The sequence below is a fragment of the Heterodontus francisci genome, chromosome 38 (assembly GCF_036365525.1).
Source record: "Heterodontus francisci isolate sHetFra1 chromosome 38, sHetFra1.hap1, whole genome shotgun sequence".
Taxonomy (NCBI): domain Eukaryota; kingdom Metazoa; phylum Chordata; class Chondrichthyes; order Heterodontiformes; family Heterodontidae; genus Heterodontus; species Heterodontus francisci.
The window spans coordinates 37,070,257-37,098,131 of NC_090408.1; the positions used below are offsets into that span (position 1 = coordinate 37,070,257).

At 45.9% G+C, this 27,875-nt stretch overlaps 1 protein-coding gene across 1 annotated transcript in view; it reads right to left on the minus strand.

The window, feature by feature from the left end:
• Positions 1-3,956: 3,956 nt before the first annotated feature.
• Positions 3,957-27,875, minus strand: part of LOC137352537 (kelch-like protein 25) — a 47,883-nt gene continuing 23,964 nt past the window's right edge. Inside the window, exons 2-3 of the mRNA XM_068018113.1 lie at positions 25,201-27,043; positions 3,957-4,044 (exon numbers count right to left, since the gene is read on the minus strand). Coding sequence (XP_067874214.1) covers positions 25,240-27,015 — 1,776 coding nt within the window. The 5' untranslated portion in view covers positions 27,016-27,043 and the 3' untranslated portion in view covers positions 3,957-4,044; positions 25,201-25,239. The remainder of the gene's footprint in view (positions 4,045-25,200; positions 27,044-27,875) is intronic.

The window sequence follows — 27,875 nt, forward strand, 5'->3', positions numbered from 1 at the left end:
ATTTAGTTGCAATTGAATGCATGGCAAAAGTTAGGAATACACATGCACACTGCTAGCAATGCCATGTGGTGAAATAACACAGGCTCTGTTCTACTGCAGCCACCCTGTGGTGTAAGAGGTACAAATTGGTAGAAGGTGAGCTCTGGATCATATTAGGAAGTGTTTCTTTGCACAGAGTGAGCTATACCTGTACTGGTATCTGGAGAGAAGAGTAGAGGCACAAACTCTGGAGTCATTCAAGAGGCAGTGAGGCACTGTAATGGGAGATTGCAGGCTTTGAGGGAAGGATGGGTTAGTTGGCCTGAACAGACTCCCTCAACTGTAAATACCTTTGTGAATTTGATATGGTGAAATTGTTCTTTGTCATTACAACTTGCATTTATATAGCGCTGTTAACAAAGCAAAACTTCGCAAGATGGTTCACAGGAGTGATTATCAAACGAGACAGGCAGAGAGGTTTAGGGAGGAAATTCCAGAACTGAGGGTCTATGCAACTGAAGGCACAGGCGCTAATGAGGGAAGAGAACAAAATCCAGGATGCACAAGAGGCCAAAATTGAAGTGCAGAGATCTTGGAGGATTTCTTGGGCTGGAGGAGGTTGCAGAGATAGGGAGAGGTGTGGCCATGGTGGGATTTGAAAACAAGGTTGCTAATTTTAAAATCGAGGCGTCGCTAGACTAGGAGCCAAAGTAGATCAGCAAACACATGGGTGATGAATGAACAGGACTTGGTGCAAGTTAGGATACAGGCAGCCATAGCGAGATGTGAATCGGCAGCCTGTTTTACATTATGCCCAATTTCTTTTTCCAACAGTAAATTAGGCACCATGTAAAAGAGGCTGCTGATTTCTGATGAGCTCCACTGATTAAGACCAATTTCCCAGCTGGTTTAGAGCACTTTTTTCACAAATATTCTCCCCTTTACTAAACAGAGGTACAATTTAATTCTATGGATGTGAGCAGTCCTTCAGCATTTCAGCCAAGTTCTTCCTGGAATCAGAATAATTTGCAGCACAGAAGGAGGCCGTTCAGCCCATCAAATCCATGCTAGCTCTGCAGAGCAATTTAGACAGTCCCACTTCCTCACTCGATCCCCATAACCTTGCAAGTTTATTTCCTTCAAATACCCATTCAACTTCCTGTTGAAATAATTGATTGTCTCCACTTTCACTACCCTCGTGGGCAGCGAGTTCCAGGTCATTACCACTCACTGTGTAAAAAGGTTCCTCCTCACATTTCCCTGCATCTCTTGTCCAAAATCTTCAATCTGTGTTTCCTAGTCCTTGTACCAACAATTAATGAGAACAGCTTTTCCTTGATTAACTTATCCAAGTCTGTCATAATCCTGTACACCTCTATTAAATCGCCCCTCAATCTCCTTGGCTCCAAGGAGAACAAACCCACCTTTACCAACCTAACCTTGTAACTAGAATCTCCCATCCCTCGAACCATTCTGGTAAATTTCTTTAACCCTCATATCCTTCTTAAAGTATGGTGACCAGAACTGGATGCAATACTCTAGATGGAGCCTCACCAGAGCTTTGTGTAAGCTTTCGACCTTGTGCACCTCCCTTTGGCACTTTACTAACGAGAAAGTTCATGGCCTCCTTGCATTTCATAACTTGTTTGTTTTGTGACATATTGTATGAGAGGCTACAGCTATGCAAATGATAGTCAAACACTTAATCCTTAATCAGAAAATAATGCACAATGAACCAACTTTCTAAGCAAGCATTCAAAAACAACACTAAGGTACACTTTCATTTTTGTTTTGAAAAACAATCATTCATAACTATTCATTTTCCAAAGAAGCAGTGTGTCTTTCTTTTCTCACCGCCACCCCCAATCCAGAAAGGGGTTTTTAATTGGTCACTTGTTGTGGATTTAAAGGGAAATTAAGAGGGCCCAGAGATGTGGGAGGATGATGTTTGATGGCAGGGTGCGGGACAGTCGTCAGCACTCTAGGTATTAAAGCCATGGTTTGTTGTGACTACCTCTGAAGGAAAGCCTCACACTTCAATGTTCCTATGCACAATGCAGCCTGCAGGCTGACAGATGGAGATGTCACCCAGTCTATTTGAAGTTTCTCCCTGTGGTACAATAAAAATTAAATTGTTTTATTTATGTTTCTTGGCCATCAGTAACAGATCCAGATAGTGCATTTCAAGACAAAGATGATGTGTTTTAAAGTCAAAGGCATGAAGCAGAAGACATTGCAGCTCTACCTGGCAAAGGAACTAGAGGGGGAAAAGAGAAATGCTTCATACAAAGGGTTATTATGATATGGGACACGCTATCTGAAAGGGTGGCAGAATCAGATTCCATAGGAACTTAAGGCCATTGGACATGTACTTAATGAGGTCTAATTTGCAGGATTATGGGGAAAAGGCTGCAGATTAAATTGATCTGCTCCTTCAAAGAGTCGGCACAGACATGACAGACCGAATGGCATCCTTCTATGCTCTAAGATTCTATTCTATGTAGGACTCTTAGGGGCTTAACCAGACACACAGCTGCAAACCATCAGGTATAGGGTGCAGCTCTGGTCATGACTGAAATTTCTGGGGCTTGCTCAATAGGTAAATGTACCACTCAGTTTGGTACCCAATCACATCGAACGGGAGGGCCCAAAGTAGGTCCTTCAGGGCATCTTCCTACATTAAAGGCACTATATAAATATCCATCACAACTTCAGGTTATGAAGTCAGAACTTGATTAGTTATCAGGAGGTTGTTCTTTTCCCAGGGAATAGTGGATCGTGGGAACAGGTTCCCAGCTGGTACAGAGTGCCAATTCAGTGAATTCCCTCAACCAAGATCTGTTTCTGTGTGGGGTAGATATCACCTCATATGACAGGTAGGCTCTGTATAACATTCAGCAGGGTTAGTGATTCCCTGGACTTGTTTCAGTTAACAGGGCCAGAGGGAAACTCGCCAGCTCTTCCAACAACCTCCCCCCCACCCCCCTAAATTGGGCTCATTAACTTTTCACCTCTCCTGGGAGACTGCACACTTTTTAGGATTCACATATCTTGATGCACAAGGCATTGCAGTTGTGTGGGGCAAGGTGGATGGACCAGAATGTCTTTTGCTGCCCATCAATATTCCTAAGTGTTAAATGAAAATACATTGAAGTTACAATCCTGGAACAGAGCCTTATTAGGTGCGAGTGAGTTGAACACAAGGCTCTAACTGTATGCTCCAATTCTCAGACCTCGTTTGTAGTGAGACACTTCTCCAGGAGTCATCCTGAGTGAATTTGCTCTCTTAGGATGTGATTCACTTACCCTCAACAGCTCCTTGTGATAATGTATTTCATATTGCAACCACCCTTTCCATGGAAATACATTTCCAATTCTCTCCCTTTATGTTTATTGGAGGCCTCAAGATTTTAATTTATTTCCTGTTTGAATTTTATTTTGTAATTAAAACTGCATCCAATGCAATACACAGAAATCGTTACTTGTTATTTGTTCCACAGTAACTCCAAACTGATATTTTGAAATGCCTCTTTCAAATAAAGTATTAGTCTATTCCTGATGTAGTTGCTAGTAACAAAGTTTCATAAAGATTGTGCACAATTTGTTTTCCTGAAATGTTCAAAGGATCTTGCCAAGTTCTTTCATGGAGATCTAGTATTCTTTTCCTAATTAAAAAAAATCCCTTTAATAAACGCTAGCAGTTCCTTTGAAAGCTGGCTCAGTGCAAATGAACAGGTTTCTAGAAGAACAGCGCTGCTTTCTCTACAACCAGCTTGGCCAATGTCTCCACGAGCATCCTCAAACAAATTCCAAAGTTGCCAGGGCAACGCCAAGGTCAACAGCTTCATTCCAATTCCCTCACCCTTCTCTTCTTCACTTCCTCTAAGCTTCTAAATGACATATCGTCTTTCAAATTCCCAGTTACAACAACAATGACAGTGCTGCTCATCAGCCAGCCCAGCACGGCTTTCGCAGTCTGCTGCTCCACGGGTCTTGCAGACCAAGGGAAGCCTTTGTCCAAGATCTTGGAAGGGATGGCCACTGGCAGCTTGGTGTGAAAATATCCTGCAGATAAAGCAGAACAAAGGGTCACGTTGAAAAGAATGACTACAACCAATTCTCTGTTCATGACTTGTGACAACAGTGAAGAGTTTTTAAAACCAAGAGGGTTGTGCTGTATGAAGTTCTCAGCATGTCCAGTGCTATGTTGTAAACATTTTGAAACCATGTTACTAATTAGAAACCAGTTTAAGGAGATGTTCCTGCATTCATGGGGGTCAGTTAGGAAGTGATGCCATTATTTTAATGACTGGTGATCAAGGGTGAGAGGGGAGTGATATATATTGTATTATAAAGTCCACCCATATTGGGGTCCTGTTTTTAATGTACTTTGTTCAGGTTTGACTTTCATGATTGAGAAAGATAAAGTACAAAGAGGCAAATGGGGCAAAGATGGAGAATGTAGTGGCGGGGGCGGCAAAATGAGGAAGGAAAGAAAGGCATAAAAAGAGCCATACAGCGTGAGGGACAGGTAAAGAAGAATTAGATGTGTAAGATGATTATATTGGCACATTATTTCCACAAAGTGCACAGGCAGGTGATGTTCTTCCAGACCTATGACACCATGCGACAGTGCTGGGGCACCAGTGGACTAGCTGCACATTCAATAGCATTTTTACTTTTTCGACAAAACCTGAGTGGGGGAGCGAAAAGATGAAGCAGTTTCAGATACAACAGTTGGCTACTTACCTTAAGGATATGTTTACTCACTATACTGGTTTGACTCCGTTCATTTCAGTGACACTAAATTCCAGTCAAGAGAAACCAGGACTTCTCTGAATATTCTTTTCTTCATTCGCTTACCTCACCATCCCCACAATCTTTCATTGCAGCAGCTTTTTCGGGAGGAGCGAGTGAGCAGCTGGGAAGGTCAGTTTGAAAGTAAATTTAATTTCCTTTTGTTTTTCGGCGGAGGCCAGGGGGCTGCTGGGTAAGTAAAACACTATATATTTGGGCGGTTTAAAATAACTTTCCTTTCATTGCAGCAGCTTTTTCGGGAGGAGCGAGTGAGCAGCTGGGAAGGTCAGTTTGAAAGTAAATTTAATTTCCTTTTGTTTTTCGGCGGAGGCCAGGGGGCTGCTGGGTAAGTAAAACACTATATATTTGGGCGGTTTCTGAACCCGAGACACCACACTTGTCGTGTCTCCCACCCGCCCTCCTCCTCTAACCAAAAAAAAAAGGACTCGGTGGGGTGTTTATAAGGTAAGGCTTTTTCGATTTCTCTGGTTTTATTGTGATTGGTAAAAACTTTTCGTTCCTTTTTCATTTAACTAAGTTAAGCTTAAGATTAAAAATGGCAGGAGATCTCAGACCCGTGTCATGCTCCTCTTGCTCAATGTGGGAGCTCAGGGACATGGCTGATGTCCCTGACTCCTTCACGTGCAGGAAGTGTGTCCAACTGCAGCTCTTGTTAGACCGCATGACGGCTCTCGAGCTGCGGATGGACTCACTTTGGAGCATGCGCGATGCTGAGGAGGTCGTGGATAGCACGTTTAGTGAATTGGTCACACCGCAGATTAGGATTGCTGATGGAGAAAGGGAATGGGTGACCAAAAGGCAGAGAAAGAGCAGGAAGGCAGCGCAGGAGTCCCCTGCGGTCATCTCCCTCCAAAACAAGTATACCGTTTTGGATACTGTTGGGGGAGATGGCTCACCAGGGGAAGGCAGCAGTAGCCAGGTCCATGGCACCGTGGCTGGCTCTGCTGTTCAGAAGGGCGGGAAAAAGAGTGGAAGGGCTATAGTCGTAGGGGATTCGATTGTAAGGGGAGTAGATAGGCGGTTCTGTGGTCGAAAACGAGGCTCCCGAATGGTATGTTGCCTCCCAGGTGCACGGGTCAGGGATGTCTCAGATCGGCTGCAGAACATTCTAAAGGGGGAGGGTGAACAGCCAGTTGTCATTGTGCACATAGGCACTAATGATATAGGTAAAAAACGGGATGAGGTCCTACAAGCAGAGTTTAGGGAGTTAGGAGCCAAGTTAAAAAGTAGGACCTCAGAGGTAGTAATCTCAGGATTACTACCAGTGCCACGTGATAGTCAGAGTAAAAATGAAAGAATAGTCAGGATGAATGCGTGGCTTGAGAGATGGTGCAGGAAGGAGGGGTTCAGATTTTTGGGACATTGGGACCGGTTCTGGGGGAGGTGGGACTATTACAAATTGGACGGTCTACACCTGGGCCGGACTGGAACCAATGTCCTTGGAGGTGCTTTTGCTAACGCTGTTGGGGAGGGTTTAAACTAATGTGGCAGGGGGATGGGAACCAATTGAGGTCAGTTGACAGTAAGGAGGTAGTAACAAAAGCCTGTAAGGAACTAGATAATGAAGTCAGTGTGACTAAGGGGAAGAACAGGCAGGGAGCAGATGATGAATATAAAGGGACTGATGGTCTGAGGTGCATTTGTTTTAATGCAAGAAGTGTAGTAGGTAAGGCAGATGAACTTAGGGCTTGGATTAGTACCTGGGAGTATGATGTTATTGCTATTACTGAGACTTGGTTGAGGGAAGTGCATGATTGGCAACTAAATATCCCAGGATATCGATGCTTCAGGCGGGATAGAGAGGGAGGTAAAAGGGGTGGAGGAGTTGCATTACTGGTCAAAGAGGATATCACAGCTGTGCTGAAGGAGGGCACTATGGAGGACTCGAGCAGTGAGGCAATATGGACAGAACTCAGAAATAGGAAGGGTGCGGTAACAATGTTGGGGCTGTACTACAGGCCTCCCAACAGCGAGCGTGAGATAGAGGTACAAATATGTAAACAGATTATGGAAAGATGTAGGAGCAACAGGGTGGTGGTGATAGGAGATTTTAATTTTCCCAACACTGACTGGGATTCGCTTAGTGTTAGAGGTCCAGATGGAGCAGAATTTGTAAGGAGCATCCAGGAAGGTTTTCTAGAGCAGTATGTAAATAGTCCAACTCGGGAAGGGGCCATACTGGACCTGGTGTTGGGGAATGAGCCCGGCCAGGTTGTTGAAGTTTCAGTAGGGGACTACTTTGGGAATAGTGATCACAATTCCGTAAGCTTTAAAATACTCATGGACAAAGACGAGAGTGGTCCTAAAGGAAGAGTGCTAAATTGGGGGAAGGCCAACTATACCAAAATTCGGCAGGAGCTGGGAAATGTAGATTGGGAGCAGCTGTTTGAAGGTAAATCCACATGTGATATGTGGGAGGCTTTTAAAGAGAGGTTGATTAGCGTTCAGGAGAGACATGTTCCTGTGAAAATGAGGGATAGAAATGGCAAGATTAGGGAACCATGGATGACAGGTGAAATTGTGAGACTAGCTAAGAGGAAAAAGGAAGCATACATAAGGTGTAGGCGGCTGATGAAAGACGAAGCTTTGAAAGAATATCGGGAATGTAGGACCAATCTGAAACGAGGAATTAAGAGGGCTAAAAGGGGTCATGAAATATCTTTAGCAAAAAGGGTTAAGGAAAATCCCAAAGCCTTTTATTCATATATAAGGAGAAAGAGGGTAACTAGAGAAAGGATTGGCCCACTAAAGGACAAAGGAGGAATGTTATGCTTGGACTCAGAGAAAATGGGTGAGATTCTAAACGAGTACTTTGCATCGGTATTCACCGAGGAGAGGGACATGACGGATGTTGAGGTTAGGAACAGATGTTTGATTACTCTAGGTCAAGTCGGCATAAGGAGGGAGGAAGTGTTGGGTATTCTAAAGGGCATTAAGGTGGACAAGTCCCCAGGTCCGGATGGGATCTATCCCAGGTTACTGAGGGAAGCGAGAGAGGAAATAGCTGGGGCCTTAACAGATATCTTTGCAGCATCCTTAAACACGGGTGAGGTCCCGGAGGACTGGAGAATTGCTAATGTTGTCCCCTTGTTTAAGAAGGGTAGCAGGGATAATCCAGGTAATTATAGACCGGTGAGCCTGACGTCAGTGGTAGGGAAGCTGCTGGAGAAGATACTGAGGGATAGGATCTATTCCCATTTGGAAGAAAATGGGCTCATCAGTGATAGGCAACATGGTTTTGTGCAGGGAAGGTCATGTCTTACCAACTTAATAGAATTCTTTGAGGAAGTGACAAAGTTGATTGATGAGGGAAGGGCTGTCGATGTCATATACATGGACTTCAGTAAGGCGTTTGATAAGGTTCCCCATGGCAGGCTGATGGAGAAAGTGAAGGCGCTTGGGGTCCAAGGTGTACTAGCTAGATGGATAAAGAACTGGCTGGGCAACAGGAGACAGAGAGTAGCAGTAGAGGGGAGTTTCTCAAAATGGAGACGTGTGACCAGTGGTGTTCCACAGGGATCCGTGCTGGGACCACTGTTGTTTGTGATATACATTAATGATTTGGAGGAAAGTATAGGTGGACTGATTAGCAAGTTTGCAGACGACACTAAGATTGGTGGAGTAGCAGATAGTGAAGGGGACTGTCAGAGAATACAGCAGAATATAGATAGATTAGAGAGTTGGGCAGAGAAATGGCAGATGGAGTTCAATCAGGGCAAATGCGAGGTGATGCATTTTGGAAGATCCAATTCAAGAGTGAACTATACAGTAAATGGAAAAGTCCTGGGGAAAATTGATGTCCAGAGAGATTTGGGTGTTCAGGTCCACTGTTCCCTGAAGGTGGCAACGCAGGTAAATAGAGTGGTCAAGAAGGCATACGGCATGCTTTCCTTCATCGGACGGGGCATTGAGTACAAGAGTTGGCAGGTCATGTTACAGTTGTATAGGACTTTGGTTCGGCCACATTTGGAATACTGCGTACAGTTCTGGTCGCCACATTATCAAAAGGATGTGGATGCTTTGGAGAGGGTGCAGAGGAGGTTCACCAGGATGTTGCCTGGTATGGAGGGCGCCAGCTATGAAGAGAGGTTGAGTAGATTAGGATTATTTTCATTAGAAAGACGGAGGTTGAGGGGGGACCTGATTGAGGTGTACAAAATCATGAGAGGTATAGACAGGGTGGATAGCAAGAGGCTTTTTCCCAGAGTGGGGGTTTCAATTACTAGAGGACACGAGTTCAAAGTGAAAGGGGAAATGTTTAGGGGGGATATGCGTGGAAAGTTCTTTACGCAGAGGGTGGTGGGCACCTGGAACGCGTTGCCAGCGGAGGTGGTAGACGCGGGCACGATGGAGTCTTTTAAGATGTATCTAGACAGATACATGAATGGGCAGGAAGAAAAGAGATACAGAACCTTAGAAAATAGGCGACATGTTTAGAGAGAGGATCTGGATCGGCGCAGGCTTGGAGGGCCGAAGGGCCTGTTCCTGTGCTGTAATTATCTTTGTTCTTTGTATCTCTCCTGAAGACACTAACCTATGCTCGAGAACAGTTGTATGGCCAGTTTCAGGTCACTCCGGGAAGGTACTATTCACTTTATGCGTGCATGCGCTTCAACAATGAATGTTGGAAGGCCATTTTACCTGCAGGGAAGGGAGGGCGCGGCCATACCCCTGCATTTTGCAACAGTGATCAGAACTGGGAACCTCAGCAGATTTTCTTTCCCTTCATTAGTCAAGGCACCCCACCACCATCCCCCATCCACTGCCAAAAGGCTAACTGTAACACCCTGACAAAACCAGCACACACTGAGAATGGAAGCAGAGACTCGTGTGGCCTGAATGGCTCTGGACTGCACCAGGCAGAGATTTCACCCACTAGGCCAGCAAGGGAACGCTTATCACCAGAAATGGAGAAAAAAAAATGGCAGTTTAAATCCAATGTTTCCGAGAGGTCATTCCATGGGTCATTCTGTCTTTGCTATAGCAATCCAAAAATCTGTCCTGATCTCTCCCCAAGACCCTGTTTCATCATCTGCTTCAGCCTTGTATGTATACCAACAAAGCACTGGACTGACCAGTGTTAAACAAAAACACAGTGGCTAAGTTAGCCCAAACCATTTCTCACATCTCTGGGCCCAATCTGGGAGAACTGTCTTGGGAACAAATGGTCCCATTAACCTTAGCGTCATAGAGATACAGCACTGAAACAGGCCCTTAGGCCTACCGAGTCTGTACCGACCATCAACCACCCATTTATACTAATCCTACATTAATCCCAGATTCCCTACCACATCCCCACCTTCCCTCAATTCTCCTACCACCTACCTAAACTAGGGGCAATTTACAATGACCAATTTACCTATCAACTTGCAAGTCTTTGGCTGTGAAGGAAACCCTCCGGAGCACCCGGTGGAAACCCACGCAGTCACAGGGAGAACTTACAAACTCCACACAGGCAGTACCCACAACCGACCCCGGGTCGCTGGAGCTGTGAGGCTGCGATGCTAACCACTGTGCCGCCCTTGGTTTGAGATTGCACAGTGTGTGGAAAGAATGAACTGAGGTTTTTAAACAACTGTACAACTACAAAGAAACAGATGCTGAATAGTTCAAAAAGTACTACAAACATGTAAAATTGGCTTTGGGAGTTTTGAAAATAGATGTCACTAAAGTAGGTTTCTAAAGAACTCTCCAATGACTCAGCAGTTAAGTTGTTCAATAGTCTTGACAACTATCCAACAACCCCCGTTGGAAACGTGCATAACAGGATCAGCCCCAGCGCCTGCCAATATTTAACCATCTAATGCTAGGAAATGCAAGCAAAGAAAAGCAGAGAATGAAGAACAGGTTTACAGCGCTGGGCAGGTAAATAAAATGTCCTTATGCAACCTCTTACCAGGAGTGTGAAGTGATACATTTTGGTAGGAAGAACAAGGAAAGGCAGTACAAAATAAAAGGATATCGGGGTGCAGGAGCAGAGGGACCTGGGGGCATATGTGCACAAATTGCTGAAGGCAGTAGGGTAGGTTAAGAAAGCAGGTAATAAGGGAAAAGAGTTAATATGGGATGCTGGACTTTATAAAGAGAGGCAGAGAGTACAAAAGCAAGGAAGTTATGGTGAACCTTTCTAAAACACTGGTTTGGCCTCAACTGGAGTATTCTGCCCGATTGTGGGCACCAAACTTCAGGAAGGATGCGAAGGCATTGTAGAGGGTGCAGAAAAGATTTATGAGGATAGTTCCAGGGATGAGACACTTTGGTCACATGGATAGATTAACAAAACTGGGCTGTTCGAGACAATTAAGAGGAGATTTGATAGGGGTGTTGCAAATCATGAGGGGTCTGGACAGAATAGATAGAGACAAACTGTTCCCATTGGAAGAAGGGTTGAGAACCAGAGGACACTAATTTAAGGTGACTGGCAAAAGAACCAGAGGCAACATGAGGAAAAACTTTTTTTTTAAACGCAAGTGGTTAGGATCTGGAATGCATTGCCTGGGAGTGTGGTGGAGACAGATTCAATCATGGCTTACAAAAGGGAATTGGATAATTATCTGAAGAGGAAAAAACTGCAGGGCTACAGGGAAAAGGCCGTGGATCAGGACTAGATGAGCAACTCATACAAAGAGCTGGCACGGACAAGTCGGGCTTGTCCTTCTGTGCTGTTACCATTCTATGACTTTATGAAACCAGAGTTGAAGACAATAACTGATCGGCAACTAGGCTGAAAATCTGAGTGCTTCAATAGGAGGAACTGGCTCCATTCTTGCTTTGAAGGAAATAGAGAAAAGATGGAAAATAAAATGCAACAGTAATAAAGGTGTAAGAGACATTAAAATCTCAGAACTATTGAGGAAGAACAGCTCGCACCATTTTGAGTTTACTAATTCCTCTGTGCAAATTCCCTTAGCTCACTAGCATCAGCCTCCTAGCAACTGCTTGTGAGTTATTTCGACAGAGACCAGAAAGTAGGCTTCACTTCAATACTCCCAGGCAAGAAGGGTAGCAGAATCTAACAAAAAACTGCCGTGAAGAGTACATAAGTATAGTTTCTGTTTGCCTGACAGAGTGCACACATTCTCCCTGACAGGACACAATCCACTTAAACAAAACCACAAGTTCAGCAAAGCTAATCTGAGGGACCCCCACCCCACGTACATATACTATGGAAGTACTGATGAGCTCACCATGACCAGCTAGGATAAGCCATGACACATTATATCAGGGTTGTTGCATGGTTATATGGAGTTGGGTGCAAAGAATACTAGCCCCTAATGATGGGTCTATCTCCCCAAGTCACACCAATAAGATAATCAACCCATGACCTGCGAATCAGAGGCAAGGGTGCTGCCAATCAAGCCAAATCAATGTGAGTCAATTTAAATGCAAGTAAATACATTAAACATATTTCTTAATGCAGAAAGCATTGAGAGTTTTAGGTTTAGTATTTTACAACTAGCTGCACTATTAAAAGGATAGGAAATACCAAGGAAGAGATATAATACCCTCCATGGTCAAATAGCCCAGAGACTCCTTCTCAAGACAGATACATGGAGAACAGAAGGTACCTGTTTTTTGCTAGAGCCCCTTGATCCAATTCAAGTCACTGAATTCAAGAAAGGTGAGGTGGAGGAGGGGTGTTGAGGGAGATTTTTTTTTTTAAAAAGCTCACAAATAAGTGAAAAAAAAGCTTTATGGAGAAGAGATTTTATAGCAGAGCACTTAGGGAACAGTGGTAGAATCGGGCAGGGTCAGCATGGATTTACGAAAGGGAAATCACTCTTGACAAATCTACTAGAATTCTTCGAGCACGTAACTAGTAGAGTTGATGAGGGGGAGCCAGTGGATGTGGTTTATTTGGACTTTCAGAAGGCTTTCAACAAAGTCCCACATGAGAGATTAGCATGCAAAATTAAAGCGCATGGGATTCGGGGTAGTGTATTGCAATGGATAGAAAATTGGTTGGCAGACAGGAAACAAAGAGCAGGGATAAATGGGTCTTTTTCCGAATGGTAGGCAGTGACTAGTGGGGTACCGCAGGTGTGGAAGTGAGCAGTAAGGCATGGCACTATGCTTAATGGGAAATATAGCCAAGTTAGGAATAGTAGCTTTGCTGAGCTTTGATTTTAAGTGGCAGAAACCACAATGAAATAGTTAAAAGTAAAGGCAGAGCGTGTGAGACTGTAAAGACTAGCTGACACTGGTAATTGCAAGGACATCTGTTCTTTATGGCCTGATTGTGTGACTCCCTGTGGTTTGGAACATATGGACTCCTGTGAATCAAATGATGTCCATCCCTGTGTGAGTGATAAGGAGTGCTAGGCCCCTCTTATCTTCGTGAGCTGCCACTACTTGTAGCTGCAGACTGCACGAAACACTCAGGAATGTACACCTAATAGAGATAGCCGGATGCGCCACAATTACTTGTCACAAGGTAGAGACAGAACTCATGATCAATGTAAGGAGTGAGACCAGAGTGTTTATTGATGATTCCTATGCTCTTGCTAATTAGCTTGCTTGTCCGCTTTCTTTTATCTTGCTGGTGCAAAACAATATTATGTTGGTAACAAGTATGTATTGAGAATGGAGTGTATTGTTAACCTCAGCAACAGATGTATTGCATGTCACCACGTGGGTGAAGTCGAATTGTACCGCACTGATTGGTTAAACAAGGAGGTGTAGCATGAATCTTAATGTATAAACAGTAGCACCTGTATCACAAACTTCACTTACTCTGGTGGACCAGACAGACTCTGGGTGGAGTCAGTGTCGTTGTATTAGAGTAAGTCAGTCGGCTAATAAAGTAATTGATTTTACCTACACATCCGACTCGGTATATTTACTGAACCAGACTGAAGGCAAAAAGAACTCAGATTTACACAGGGATCGGTGCTAGGACCCCAGCGATTCACAATATACATTAATGATTTAGATGAGGGAACTAAATGTAATATCTCCAAATTTGCAGATGACACAAAATTGGGTGGAAGGGTGAGTTGTGAGGAGGATGCAGAGAGGTTTCAGGGTGATTTGGACAAGTTGAGTGAGTGGGCTAATGCATGGCAGATGCAGTATAATATGGATAAATGTGAGGTTATCCACTTTGGTAGCAAAAACAGGAAGGCAGATTATCTGAACAGCTATAATCTGAGAGGGGAATATGCAGTGAGACCTGGGTGTTCTCATACACCAGTCGCTGAAGGTAAGCATGCAGGTGCAACAGGTGGTAAAAAAGGCAAATGGTATGTTGGCCTTCATAGCGAGAGGATTCGAGTACAAGAGCAGGGATGTCTTGCTGCAATTATACAGGGCCTTGGTGAGGCCATACCTGGAATATCGTGTGCCGCTATAGTCTCCTTATCTGAGGAAGGATGTTCTTGCTATAGAGGGAGTGCAGCGAAGGTTTACCAGACTGATTCCTGGGATGGCAGGACTGACGTATGAGGAGAGATTGAGTTGGTTAGGCTTATATTCGCTGGAGTTCAGAAGAGTGAGGGGAGATCTCATAGAAACCTATAAAATTCTAACAGGACTTGACAGGGTAGATGCAGGAAGGATGTTCCCGATGGTGGGGGAGTCCAGAACCAGGGGTCATAGTCTATGGATATGAGGTAAACCTTTCAGGACTGAGATGAGGAGAAATTTCTTCACCCAGAGTGGTGAGCCTGTGGAATTCACTACCACAGAAAGCAGTTGAGGCCAAAACATTGTATGTTTTCAAGGAGTTAGATATAGCTCTTGGGTCTAAAGGGATCAAAGGTTATGGGGCGAAAGTGGGAACAGGTTACTGAGTTGGATGATCAGCCATGATCATAATGAATGGCGCAGCAGGCTCGAAGGGCTGAATGGCCTACTCCTGCTCCTATTTTCTAAGTTTAAGAGAGACCAAGACAGTGCAACAGTTACAAAGAACAATGAAGGTCAAAGTTTCTCTTGTGTGCAAACGTTTAGTCTTTGACGCACACTTTCTCTAGCCATGAATTGGAGAAACAGCAAATGCTCCTCCCTTCCTGTCGAGGTCAACCATTCTTTAAGGTATTTAAAGGTTCTAATTGCACCTCTCAAGGCATTTGATAGCTCTCCCTTTCACCTAGCTTAGAATCCGAACACTGCCCTTTCCGGCTCTCTTTGGAAAACAAGTCAACAGATGACAAGAAAAATACAAAGGAGCCTTTCTGAGTGAATGGAAGATCACATGAATGGTATTGTGAATAGAACTACAGTAAACTTTCCTGGCTTAACAACACAAACATAGGAACACAACAGTGCTCTGCTTGTGCAAGAGTCATTTAAATAGGCATTCTATGGAACTAGATGGTGCGGTGGTTTACATCTTGGCATAGGTTGGTAACACTCGCAACTCAGAAGGGGATGGGATTAAGCAGCGGCATAACCATAATCTGACAGTCCAGTGCTGCACTGTCAGAGGAGCGGGGCGTCATCCTTCAGATAAGATGTAAAATTGAGGTAACCTCCGCTTGGTCTAGTGTTTCAGGACCCTCTGGTCCTTAATACCTTGCATCCTCTGTCTCCCAAAGAACAAAGAACAGTACAGCACAGGAACAGGCCATTCGGCCCTCCAAGCCTGCGCCGATCTTGATGCCTGCCTAAACTAACACCTTCTGCACTTCCAGGGCCCATATCCCTCTATTCCCTTCCTATTCATATATTTGTCACGATGTCTCTTAAACGTCGCTATCGTATCTGCTTCCACCACCTCCCCTGGCAGCAAGTTCCAGGCACTCACCACCCTCTGTGTAAAAAAACTTGCCTCGCACATCCCCTCTAAACTATGCCCCTCGCACCTTAAACCTATGTCCCCTAGTAACTGACTCTTCCACCCTGGGAAAAAGCTTCTGACTATCCACTCTGTCCATGCCGCTCATAACTTTGTAAACCTCTATCATGTCGCCCCTCCACTTCCATCGTTCCAGTGAAAACAATCCGAGTTTTGCCAACCTCTCCTCATAGCTAATGCCCTCCAGACCAGGCAACATCCTGGTAAACCTCCTCTGTACCCTCTCCAAAGTCTCCACGTCCTTCTGGTAGTGTGGCGACCAGAATTGCATGCAATATTCTAAGTGTGGCCTAACTAAGGTTCTGTACAGCTGCAACATGACTTGCCAATTTTTATACTCTATGCCCCGACCGATGAAGGCAAGCATGCCGTATGCCTTCTTGACTACCTTATCCACCTGCGTTGCCACTTTGTGACCTGTGGACCTGTACGCCCAGATCTCTCTGCCTGTCAATACTCCTAAGGGTTCTGCCATTTACTGTATACCTCCCACCTGCATTAGACCTTCCAAAATGCATTACCTCACATTTGTCCGGATTAAATTCCATCTGCCATTTCTCCGCCCAAGTCTCCAACCGATCTATATCCTGCTGTATCCTGACAATCCTCATCATTATCCGCAACTCCACCAACCTTTGTGTCATCCGCAAACTTACTAATCAGACCAGCTACATTTTCCTCCAAATCATTTATATATACTACAAACAGCAAAGGTCCCAGCACTGATCCCTGCGGAACACCACTAGTCACACCCCTCCATTCAGAAAAACACCCATCCACTGATACCCTCTGTCTTCTATGACCAAGCCAGTTCTGTATCCATCTTGCCAGCTCACCTCTGATCCCGTGTGACTTCACCTTTTGTGCCAGTCTGCCATGCGGGACCTTGTCAAAAGCTTTACTAAAGTCCATATAGATAACATCCACTGCCCTTCCTTCATCTATCATCTTCGTCACTTCCTCAAAAAACTCATTCAAATTAGTAAGACACGACCTTCCCTTCACAAAACCATGCTCTCGCTAATAAGTTTGTTTGTTTCCAAATGGGAGTAAATCCCGTCCCGAATAATCCTCTCTAATAGTTTCCCTACCACTGACGTAAGGCTCACCGGCCTATAATTTCCTGGATTATCCTTGCCACCCTTCTTAAACAAAGGAACAACATTGGCTATTCTCCAGTCCTCTGGGACCTCACCTGTAGCCAATGAGGATGCAAAGATTTCTGTCAAGGCCCCAGCAATTTCTTCCCTTGCCTCCCTCAGTATTCTAGGGTAGATCCCATCAGGCCCTGGGGACTTATCTACCTTAATGCTTTGCAAGACACCCAACACCTCCTCCTTTTTGATAATGAGATGACTGAGACTATCTGCACTCCCTTCCCTAGGCTCATCATCCACCAAGTCCTTCTCTTTGGTGAATACTGATGCAAAGTACTCATTTAGCACCTTGCCCATTTCCTCTGGCTCCACACATAGATTCCCATCTCTGTCCTTGAGTGGGCCAACCCTTTCCCGGGTTACCCTCTTGCTCTTTATAGATGTATAAAAAGCCATGGGATTTTCCTTCCCCTGTTCCATCACCCCACCATTGGGGCAGAGTCCTCAGCTGCCTAGGCCTTCCCTTCTGGAACTCACTCTTCTCTATTCACCTTTTTAAAAAAATTCTCAAAATTCATTTTTTTAACCAACATTTTGATCACCCCTCAATCCCTCCTTAGCTCAGGCCCTTTCCCTTATGTACTTTTTTTTCTTCTTTTGTAAAAGACATTTTTACAGACATTAAAGCTGCTAGCTAGATAAATGTAAATTATGAAAAATCCCATGCTCTATTGGTGTCCTGGTAAATATCCCCTCAACTAAAACTGCAAAAAGTTCAGTCATTGTCTTCATGGCTATTTATGGGATAGTGCTGTGCGTAAAAAAACTGCCATGTTTGCCTATGTAGCAAGTCACTGCACTGCAGGATAATTCATCGCGAGGCATTTCAAGACGTTTCTGAAAGACAGAAGACATTCTCTAAATGCAAACTTTTCTTTCCTTCCAATACCTTGATCGAGCCTAGATTGCTTCTCCCCTGCCTGCTGCATAAAAGATCCTACATAAATAAGACAAGGGCAATGTCAATCTAGTTCCTAGCAGGCAACAACCCTTTTGTTTTTATTCATTCATGGGATGTGGGCGTCACTGGCTATGCCAGCATTTATTGCCCGCATTTATTGCCCATCCTTAATTGCCCTTGAGAAGATGGTGGTGAGCTGCCTTCTTGAACCACTGCAGTCCATGTGAGGTAGGTACACCCACAGTGCTGTTAGGAAGGAAGTTCCAGGATTTTAACCCAGTGACAGTGAAGGAACGGCGATGGAATTCCAAGTCAGGATGGTGTGTGACTTGGAGGGGAACTTGCAGGTGGTGATGTTCCCATGCACCTGCTGCTCTTGTCCTTCGAGGTGGTAGAGGTAGCGGGTCTGGAAGGTGCTGTCTAAGGAGCCTTGGTGCAGTGCATCTTGTAGATGATACACACTGCTGCCACTGTGCGTTGGTGGTGGAGAGAGTGAATGTTTGTGGATGGTGTACCAATCAATCGGGCTGCTTTGTTCTGAATGGTGTCGAGCTTCTTGAGTGTTGCTGGAGCTGCACCCACCCAGGCAAGTGGAGAGTATTCCATCACACTCCTGACTTGTGCCTTGTAGATGGTGGACAGGCTTTGGGGTGTCAGCAGGTGAGTTACTTGCTGCAAAATTCCTAGCCTCTGACCTGCTCTTGTAGCCACGGTATTTATATGGCTACTCCAGTTCAGTTTCTGGTCAATGGTAGCCCCTAGGATGTTGATAGTGGGGGGATCCAGCGATGGTAATGCCACTGAATGTCAAGGGGAGATGGTTAGATTCTCTCTGGTTGGAGATGGTCATTGCCTGGCACTTGTGTGGTGTGAATGTTACTTGCCACTTATCAGCCCAAACCTGGATATCATCCAGGTCTTGCTGCATTTCTACACGGACTGCTTCTGTATGAGGAGTCGCGAATGGTGCTGAACATTGTGCAATCAGCGAACATCCCCACTTCTGACCTTATGATTGAAGGAAGGTCATTGATGAAGCAGCTGAAGATGGTTGGGCCTAGGGCACTATCCTGAGGAACTCCTGCAGTGATGTCCTGGAGCTCAGATGATTGACCTCCAACAACCACAGCCATCTTCCTTTGCGCTAGGTATGACTCCAACCAGCAGAGTTTTCCCCGATTCCCATTGACTCCAGTTCTGCTAGGGCTCCTTGATGCCATTCTCGGTCAAATGCTGCCTTGATGTCAAGGGCAATCACTCTCACCTCACGAGTTCAGCTCTTTTGTCCATGTTTGAACCAAGGCTGTAATGAGGTCAGGAGCTGAGTGGCCCTGGCGGAACCCTATGATGGAGGCATCGTTCCATTAAGCTTCCAACTGTAAAATCTCTATTTAATGAGTCATGTAAAATATTGCAAAATTTAAATATTAGTTATACTCAAAAGTGTTCCTTAGTCTTTGTAGTGAATAATGATACACAAAAATCTAGAAATAGCTACATTTCTCTTAACACTATTTGGTGTAGTCGATTTCCTATATGGAAGGCACAATAGTTATTCTCAAGTTAATGGCATTTTAGAAAGTCCTTCTTGTTTTTGAAGCGTTAAGTCACATACTAGAGCCAAAGAGAAAAACAAGCAGCTTGGTGTGGAAGTCTGGTGCCAAAATTAAAAAAATCCCTACAGAATTGCTACTTAATACCAGAACGGTAAACAGATTGCCTGCCTAGTGAGAAATACAATTCCACAGGCAGTAGTATCTCTCTGATATTAAAGAATGGTCACCATCAAAGTGAGTGATGGCTAGCCATCCCATTAGGAAGGGTATGGCTGCCAAACCCAATACTATCCTGAAATAACATTTATGAACAAGTTATTTTTCAGCAGCATAACTATTTAGTGATTAGGAGCAAGAATCATGACCAAGTTCTTCCCCTCCCTGACAACAGATTAGTTTTGCTACTGCCCCACAGTTGAGATTAGCTGACTCAGCACAGAGCAGGGATTGAAACTGGGAGTCTGATTTCCACACTGGGTAGCATATCTACTAACTGAGCCATCACAAGGGTGGGGGATGGGTTAATAAATTCCACCCCGCCCCCACCCCCCACCCCGAACCATATACAACAATTTTGAATAGCACAGAGAATCTTTTGTGTCACTGAGTAGGCAGTGTTATGCAGTAATGTGGAACAGCACAGATTTAATATGACCTGCCTGACAGACAAAGCCTGTCAGGCTTACATTGTTCCCATGTCACAAAGCACAGAATCGGGTCTGTTGTGATGGAGACCAACTTGACAGGGAACTTGAGAAGCCAATGATTCAGTGGGGTTCTGAAAGCTGTCTAGTATCTGTGAGTCTTGCATTAGTTAGTCCAACTGGAGAGGCGTTGATTCAACTCAGCTGGGAAGACAAATTGTCGCCGACCTAGACACAGCTGGCCATTTTCTAAAGCAACTTTGACCCTCAACATAAAATCAACTTGCACTCTTGAATCCTTCTTTATCCCTTTGTTCTAGCTATATGAAGTGTTGCTTAATACTCATTACTTAAAACTCCACCGCTGCTTCAGTGGGTGCGTGCAATGTGTAATGCGGCACAAAGCCAATCGCATTAGTTGGACTCAGATTCAACTGCTGGACTACATTGAGTTAGCCGAACGCCGTTCTGTCACTCCAGTGAGTTTGTTTCAATGAGCCTGAGGTAGACAGAAGTTGAGAGCGCGGATAAAATCAGCCAGGATAGCCATTTAGTGGCCCCTTGTAAAATGCACAGTTCTGTGGAAGATAGGTGAGGACAGCCTCAAATCTCCCCCTACCCACCAACCCTGTGTAAGCTCACACATGGATAATGACACTAAGAATTGGAGGGTGCATCTTTAGGACAGAAAATGAAACCTCAAAAAAAAACAATACACTTTGGTACATAATTAAAATATGAAATTTAAGACTACAGTACTGCTAAAATGTAGACAGATTTTGATCGTGCTCAGCTGTACAATTAGGACTTTAGGCCATTTTAAACTCATCACAGTTTATAGTTCAAAAGGCAGGAACTGCTCAAATTACAAAGCTTGCTTTTTTAAAAAAAATGTCTATTTTAGTTTGACACAGATTTAGCTGCCTTTGAGTTTTGGGATTTCATTCCAAGCTCCCAGCTACTTACATTATTAGGGCACTGAGCAATTAGGGACTAACAATGCCATAATCATTGCTGCTTCTCTATCTCCTGAAAGAACTTTTAATTAACTCTTGCAGAGCAGAATCCCCCAGTGACTTTTTGGTTGCATTTGTTTTCTTTTTTGCTTTTCTCTTCTCCAGCAGATGTCAGTCCCTTGTTAGGTTACGGTTCCAAAAGTGCAGTTAGTCTTCTAAGAACTCACCCAAATGCCCACGCTTCACATGTGGAGCTAGATAGAAGATCTCAGCAGGCTCCGCAGTTGTGAAGAGCATTATAGCTAAACCTGATCTCACTGCTTGTCGGAGTTTTGCACACAAACACTTTGCAGCTGAAGCTCACAGGGGAGTGAACTGCAGCAAGAGCTCTAATTACATTTTAAGCATGAGGGCTACTGAGGCCAACTGCTAATCTAGCTGAAAGACCCTGGCTAAGCAGAGACTAGGGTTTCGAACAATGCCTTCTGGCCTGCAGGGGTTCATGCCACACCAGGCTGTGCCCTGACCCACTGAGCAGGGAGAAAAGGGCTGAGCAGGATTAATTGAAGGGGAACTAAAAGAAGCAAGCAGCTGTCAGCTGACAAGGAAAAGGAAAATAATTTGCTGAGACACATTCAAGTTTGTTGACTGAATAAAATCACATATATATTACTCCATTTAAGGTCTTATCAGAAAATAACTTAAAACAATTACTGTACAAGAGAGATTGGGACACTCATGATAGTTTGGTCTGTTCAAAATTGTTGCTGAGGTATTTATGACAAAGGAACCTGAAAATGGAAATGTCAGATTTTGGCTGAGAACATATCCCACACAAAGGAAAAAATATTATATGTAGAAAACACAATGACACAGCATAGCAATAGTCCACTGGGCATCATGACCACCAACTTCCCAAAAGAGGAAGGACAGAGAAGGGAGTGGGGGAGGGGACAACCATCCACACATCTACTGCCAGAGTAAATCTCTCAAAAAATTGCATGTGAGAAATGTGTAACACAGCTCTCTGCAATGCTGTTTTTCATCATCTACATCTGTGACACGTGACATGGAGGCATTCGTTATTAGGGTTTCCATGAGTTTTCACCAGCATCTCAAGCTCTGATACCACCCCACTGCCCTTCCCCCACCCAGTTTACAATGTGGCAAAGTCAAACCTGTGCAAGCAATATCCTCTTGCCTCGAGAATGGTGCACAGCCTTAGGAGGACAAAAAAAACTGTACTAATCAGAAGGAAATATAGTTTGAATTGTACCCCAACATTTTGAGGTATCTAATATTTATATACTGATAAACCTATCATCCAGGCTCTGCATTACAATCCTCATGAAAAAGAAATGCTTTGAACCAATTTAAGAATACTAATTTGTCTGGCGATCATTAGTCTGTTGGAGGAAAGGGACCGTGTCTACCAGTTAATTAAACCTTTTGGGATCTACAGGATCAGGCCGTTGCTGAGAGAAATGCTTATGAACTTTTTCAAAGACATCGATGCTGAAGATGAGAGGGTGCAATTAGGTGCATCGGCACATGGAATGATTTACAGCTTACCAAAGGACATGTCAACTTTTAATCAAGACCACCTTAAATCCCTCTTAATTCACTCCTGCAATTGAAGCTTTAAGTGCCTTAGGAGGAGGCACAAAGGCAGGCTGAAGAAGCAGAGGAGAGCTCAGGCCTAAAACACAGCTTCAAAGTTCCTGAGGGTGAACAAGCAAAATCTGTACGTTATAGAACCTAGTTCAGACCAGCACTTGGAGCACTGTGTGCTGTTTTGGTCTCCATATTACAAAAAGGATATAAACGCATGCGAGAAAGAATGGACAAGGATATCAGAAGTGAGAGAGTACAACTATCACGAAAGACTGAACAGGCTGGGGCTCTTTTCTCTATAAAAGATAAGACAGAGGTGATGAGAGAAAGGTTTGTAGAATTGTAAAGTGATTTGATAGGTAGAAGTAGAAAAGATGCTTCCATTTGCAGAGAGTCCAAAACTACAACTTGCATTTATATAGTGCCTTTAACATCATTCTACAGGAGCACTATGGAACAAAATTTGATACCAGGTCACATAAGGAGATATTAAGCCAGAGGGAGGTGTTAAGAGACATCTTTAAGGAGTAAAGAGAGGCAGAGATATAGGGAGGGAATTCCAGAACTTAGGGCCTGAGCAGCTGAAGGCATTGCCACCAATCTTGGAGTGATTAAAATCAGGGATGCTCAAGAGGTCAAAATTGGAGCAGCACAGATGAGGGTTGTAGGGCTGAAGATTGCAAAGATGGGTGGGGGGGCAAGGCCATGGAGCCATTTGTAAACAAGGTTAAGAATTTTAGAAATTGAGGCGTCGCTTGACTGGGAACCAATGTAGATCAGTGAGCACAGAGGAGATGGGCGAGTGGGACTTGGTGTGGCTTATGACACAGGGAGCAGAACATGGGAGGCCAGCCAGGCGTGTGTTAGAATAATCAATCTCGAGGTAACAAAGGCACGGATGAGGGCTTCAGCAGCAGATAAGCTGAGGCAAGGTTGAAGTTGGGTAATTTTATGGAGGTGGAAAAAGAGAGTCAAACATAACACCAAGGTTATGAACAGTCTGGTTCAGCCTCAGCCAGGTAGAGGGACGGAAAAGCAACAGAGCAGGGACCATGATAATGGCTTCAGTCTTCCTAATATTTAATTGGAGGACATTTCTGCTCATCCAATACGAGAAGTTGGACAAGCAGCCTGATAATTTAAGAGACAGAGGTCAAGAGATGTGGTGGCGAAGTAGAGCTAGGTATTGTCAGCAAACATGTGGAAAATGATGCCATGATCTCAGATGTCTGAGGGGCAGCATGTAGATAAGAATAAGGAAGGGGCCAAGGATAGATCCTTGGGGGACATGAGAGTTAATGGTACAGGAGTGAGGAGAAGCCATCACAGGTTATTCTCCGGCAATGAAAAGGATAGATAAGAATGAAGCGAGGGAGTGTAGTCCCACTCAAGGCCATAAATATGAGAAAAGAAAATATGTTGATAGAGCAAGATGAAATAAGGTGGGAGGTGGTGCCTGTGGATCATAAACACCAGCATAGACCTGCTGGACTGAATGGTCTATTTCTGTTCTAGTGCTGTAATATCTAGTATTTTTTAAACCAAAACATAGAAAATCTTTATTCAGTTATATTTCCTCCTATTTTCTTACTCGAGAATGCTGCTTGATGAGTATCAGCAGTCCCCAGCACTTTACTCAACTGGCTGTATTCCCATGTATCAATGTGATATTCAACTATGGAAGGCACCACAGGTAGCCCCAAATCTGTCCTTACCTAAAATTAACAGGATCAGACTTCAGCTGTGAGGTCCTTCCCCACAGCTGAAATATATGGCAACATTGCCAAGCAAAGACTCACATTAAGATTGGCCACTTGGGCAATGTACCAGAGGGCTGCTGGTGTTTGCCCACTTTCTAGTCAGCATCTTCAGGAGAGGATGTGCGAAACCTGCAGTGGGAGGGAATAATGATAGATTTGGGTGTGAGCACCCAACTAGCTGTGGCTAGTTGGTAGCACTCTCGCCTCTGAGCCAGAAGATTGTGGGTTCAAGTTCCACTAGAGACTTAAGCATAAATATCAAGACAAACACTCCAGTGCAGTACTGAGAAAGTGCTGTCTTTTGAATGAGATTTAAAACAGAAGCAACCCCACCATCTGCCATCACAGGTGGACATCTCATTAAAACATACAAGATTCTGAAGAAGCTTGACAGGGTAAACGCAAGAGGTCATTTTCCCTGGCTGGGGAATCTAGAACAAGAGGCACTGTCTCAGGAGAAAAGGGTCAATTATTCAGAACTGGGGTGAGAACTTTCTTTGCTCAGAAGGTTGTGAATCTTTGGAATTGTCTATCCCAGAGGGTTGTGGATGTACCATCGTTGGGTACATTCAAGATGGACTCAGATTTTTGATCTCAGGCAATCAAGGGATTGGGGTGCAAGCAGGGAAGCAGAGTTGAAGGTCAGCCATGATTGTGTTGAACGGTATAGCAGGTTTGAGGAGCCCTATAGTCTACTCGCACTACTTCTCACGTTATGTAAAAGCTCCCATGGCACTACTTCAAAGAGCAGGATTATCCCTCAATCAAAATCACATAAACAGGCTATCTGCTCGTTATCAAAATGTTGTTGGGAGCTTGCTGTGTACAAGTTGGCTGCCACGTTTCCGACATGACAACAATGACTATGCTTCAAAACGAAAATTGGCTGTAAAGTGATTGGCGGCGTCCTGTGGTTGTGAAAGGTGTTATATAAATTCAAGTCTTTGTTTGAAATGTTATGTCTACAACAAGGCAGCCCCTTAACATTCTGTAAAGATGGTTCCACAGGACACCCACCTAGCTTTTCCTTGCACTCCCGTGCTAAGTCAGTGACGGTCAGTCAGGTAAGTGCTTCCAGGTGCTGACAAAGGCCGTGGGGATGAGTGAGTAGGGCACTGTGGTGATGCTGCTCCAGGTGTCCGAGGTCGGGTCGTAGCAGTCCAGGCTCTTGCAGCGCTGGGTCCCAAAGTAGCCGCCGACCACGTACACCTTGTTGCCGGAGGCCACGGCGTGGCAGCTCATCCGCTTGGCCGCCATGTCGCCGACCCGCGTCCATTGATTCATCTCGCAGTCGAAGCGGTAGGCCGAGGCCGCCGTGAACTCGGTGTCGCCGCCCATGATGAAGATCTGGCTGCCCAGGGCGGCGGCGGCCGTGTAGCGCCAGGGCTGCGGGCAGACGGCCGGCACGGTCCAGCGGTCGTGCCGCGGGTCGTAACGCTGCACCGTGGCCACCTTGTTGCGCGGGATGCCGGCGCCGCCGAAGACGAAGAGCTGCAGCCGGGCGCTCACCACCGCCGCGTTGCTGACGCCGTCGCGCAGCGGGGCCACCATGCGCCAGGCGTTGGCGGCCGGCTCGTAACGCTCCACCTGCTTCAGCGAGACGGAAGGCGAGGCCGGGAAGACGCCCGCCACGGCCGTGTGGCCGCCCACCGCGTACAGACCGCCCCTCAGCTCGGCCGAGCCGTGGCCGAAGCGGGCGACCAACATTGGCGCCGCTTTGGACCAATCACCGCTCGCCGTGTCATAGACCCAGACGTCTCGCGAGACCCCGTTCTCAGAGCCCCGTCCCCCACTGACGTAGACACGGCGGCCCAGCGCGCAGGCGCTGAACTCTTTGCGCGGGCTGGGCAGTTGGCCCCGCGGGACGATCTTCCGCGCCTGGCGGTCCAGCTGGTAGATCTGGTCGCACATGAAGGTGCGGCCGGCCAGGATGAGCAGCGTGTGGCCGGCCCGGCGGGGGCGGGCGCACGGGCTGTCCACCGGGCCGTCGTGCTGGAGGATGCGCTCCTGGCAGCGGCGGGCCTCGTCGACCAGGCGGCGGCTCGACGGGTCGTCGGCCAGCAGCGGCCGGTCGGCCTCCAGCCAGCCCTCCAGGTAGCCCGAGGGCAGGAGCGCCAGGCGAACGTGGCGCAGCAGGCCGGCCAGGCAGGCCCGCCGCCCCTCCAGGTCGTGCCGCACCCACCTCATGACGGCCCGGTGCACCAGCCGCTCGTCCTCCACCTCCAGCTCGTCGCTGGCGATCAACTCGGCCAGCGTGGCCTCGGGCAGGCCGCAGAAGTCGTCGCCCTGGCCCACCGCCTCGAAGTGGGCCAAGCACATGCCCCAGGCCTGTTGGTAGAGGCGCCGGCACTGGTGCGCGTCGGACAGCAGCAACAGGCCCAGGCAGTTGGAGGCGCGTAGCTGCTTCTCCAGGAAGGCGGCGGCCGCCTCTCGGATGTCGGGGAACTGCAGCATGTCGCCGGCCTGCAGCAGCCACTCGGCGTTCTCCTCGCTGATGGCCAGCCGCGCCGAGTAGGCGTAGTCCAGCAGCAGCTCCAGCGCCTCCGGGTGCACGCTGTCGTGCAAGTTCACCTCGCTGTCGGTGCTCTCCCGCAGCCCGTTGCTGAACATGGCCTCGAAGTAGCGGCTGCAGGCGGCCAGCACGGCCCGGTGGCACAGGAAGGAGCGGCTGCCGGCCCACAGGGTCACGTCGGTGAAGAGGCGCTGCTTCCGCAGGCTGTCGAGCTGCGCCAGGACGCTCTCCGGGTGCGAGGCCTTGTGGAAGAGCGAGACGTTCGCCAAGCCTTGGCTGCTCCTGGACCTGCCATCCTCCTCGTGCTTGCTCGCCGACATCCCCACAGCATTCGTACTCAGGATTACTCTGCAAAAGAAAAAAAAAATGTTTTCGGGTTTCATAAAACTTTTGTTACTCATCATGGAATAATAGTGCAAAAACACATGTTTTAGGGCAGGAGCAAACGTGCAAAGACAGCTCAGCTTAAAGGCCTGCTCGGGTCTGCAAAGGAAACTTGACCCGAGCTCGACAGAACCACATCTAACCTGAGCCCAGGCCTTTCATTTTTTCCCGTGCCCGACTCGACCCCACCACCAGAATGTTCAGTTAACCTAGCTTCCGTTTCACACTTGTTAAGCTTGTGCAGATAAGCAACAAAAACTATAACTGGACTTGAAAGTTTAAAATGTACATTTAAGAATGGAGCCACGTACCGGAGGTGGTGATAGAGTGTGTCTGACCCTAGCCCAAATGCCTGGACCTGCAAGAGCGACCTGGCTCGACCCCGAAACGTCCTCAGGCTCAGGTCGGATAGCCATGCTCTAGCTCAGCTGGGGAAAAACCTAGAGAATCATCCTGCAGCAATGGTGCAAGAAACTGGCTTCCTACTCTAGGTGACTATACAGTATGGATGTTGTGAGAGGAAGTCACCTCAGCTGTCATTTCCACAATCCAATAATATCTCTATTCCTATCTAGGTTCAGATGACAGTGCATTGAGCAGTGCTGCTATTAGGACCCAGCCTTTTTGTTTCTAAAAACATTTCCTCATTTAAAAGTACTGCCATTCATGTTCTGTTTGCAAAATATTCCACTGTAACGCCGGGCCCAGAACGTTCTTGAATATGGTCACTCATTTACTCAGGCCTCATCACACAAATAAAAACCAACAATTTAATGGTCACCAACAACACAATGCA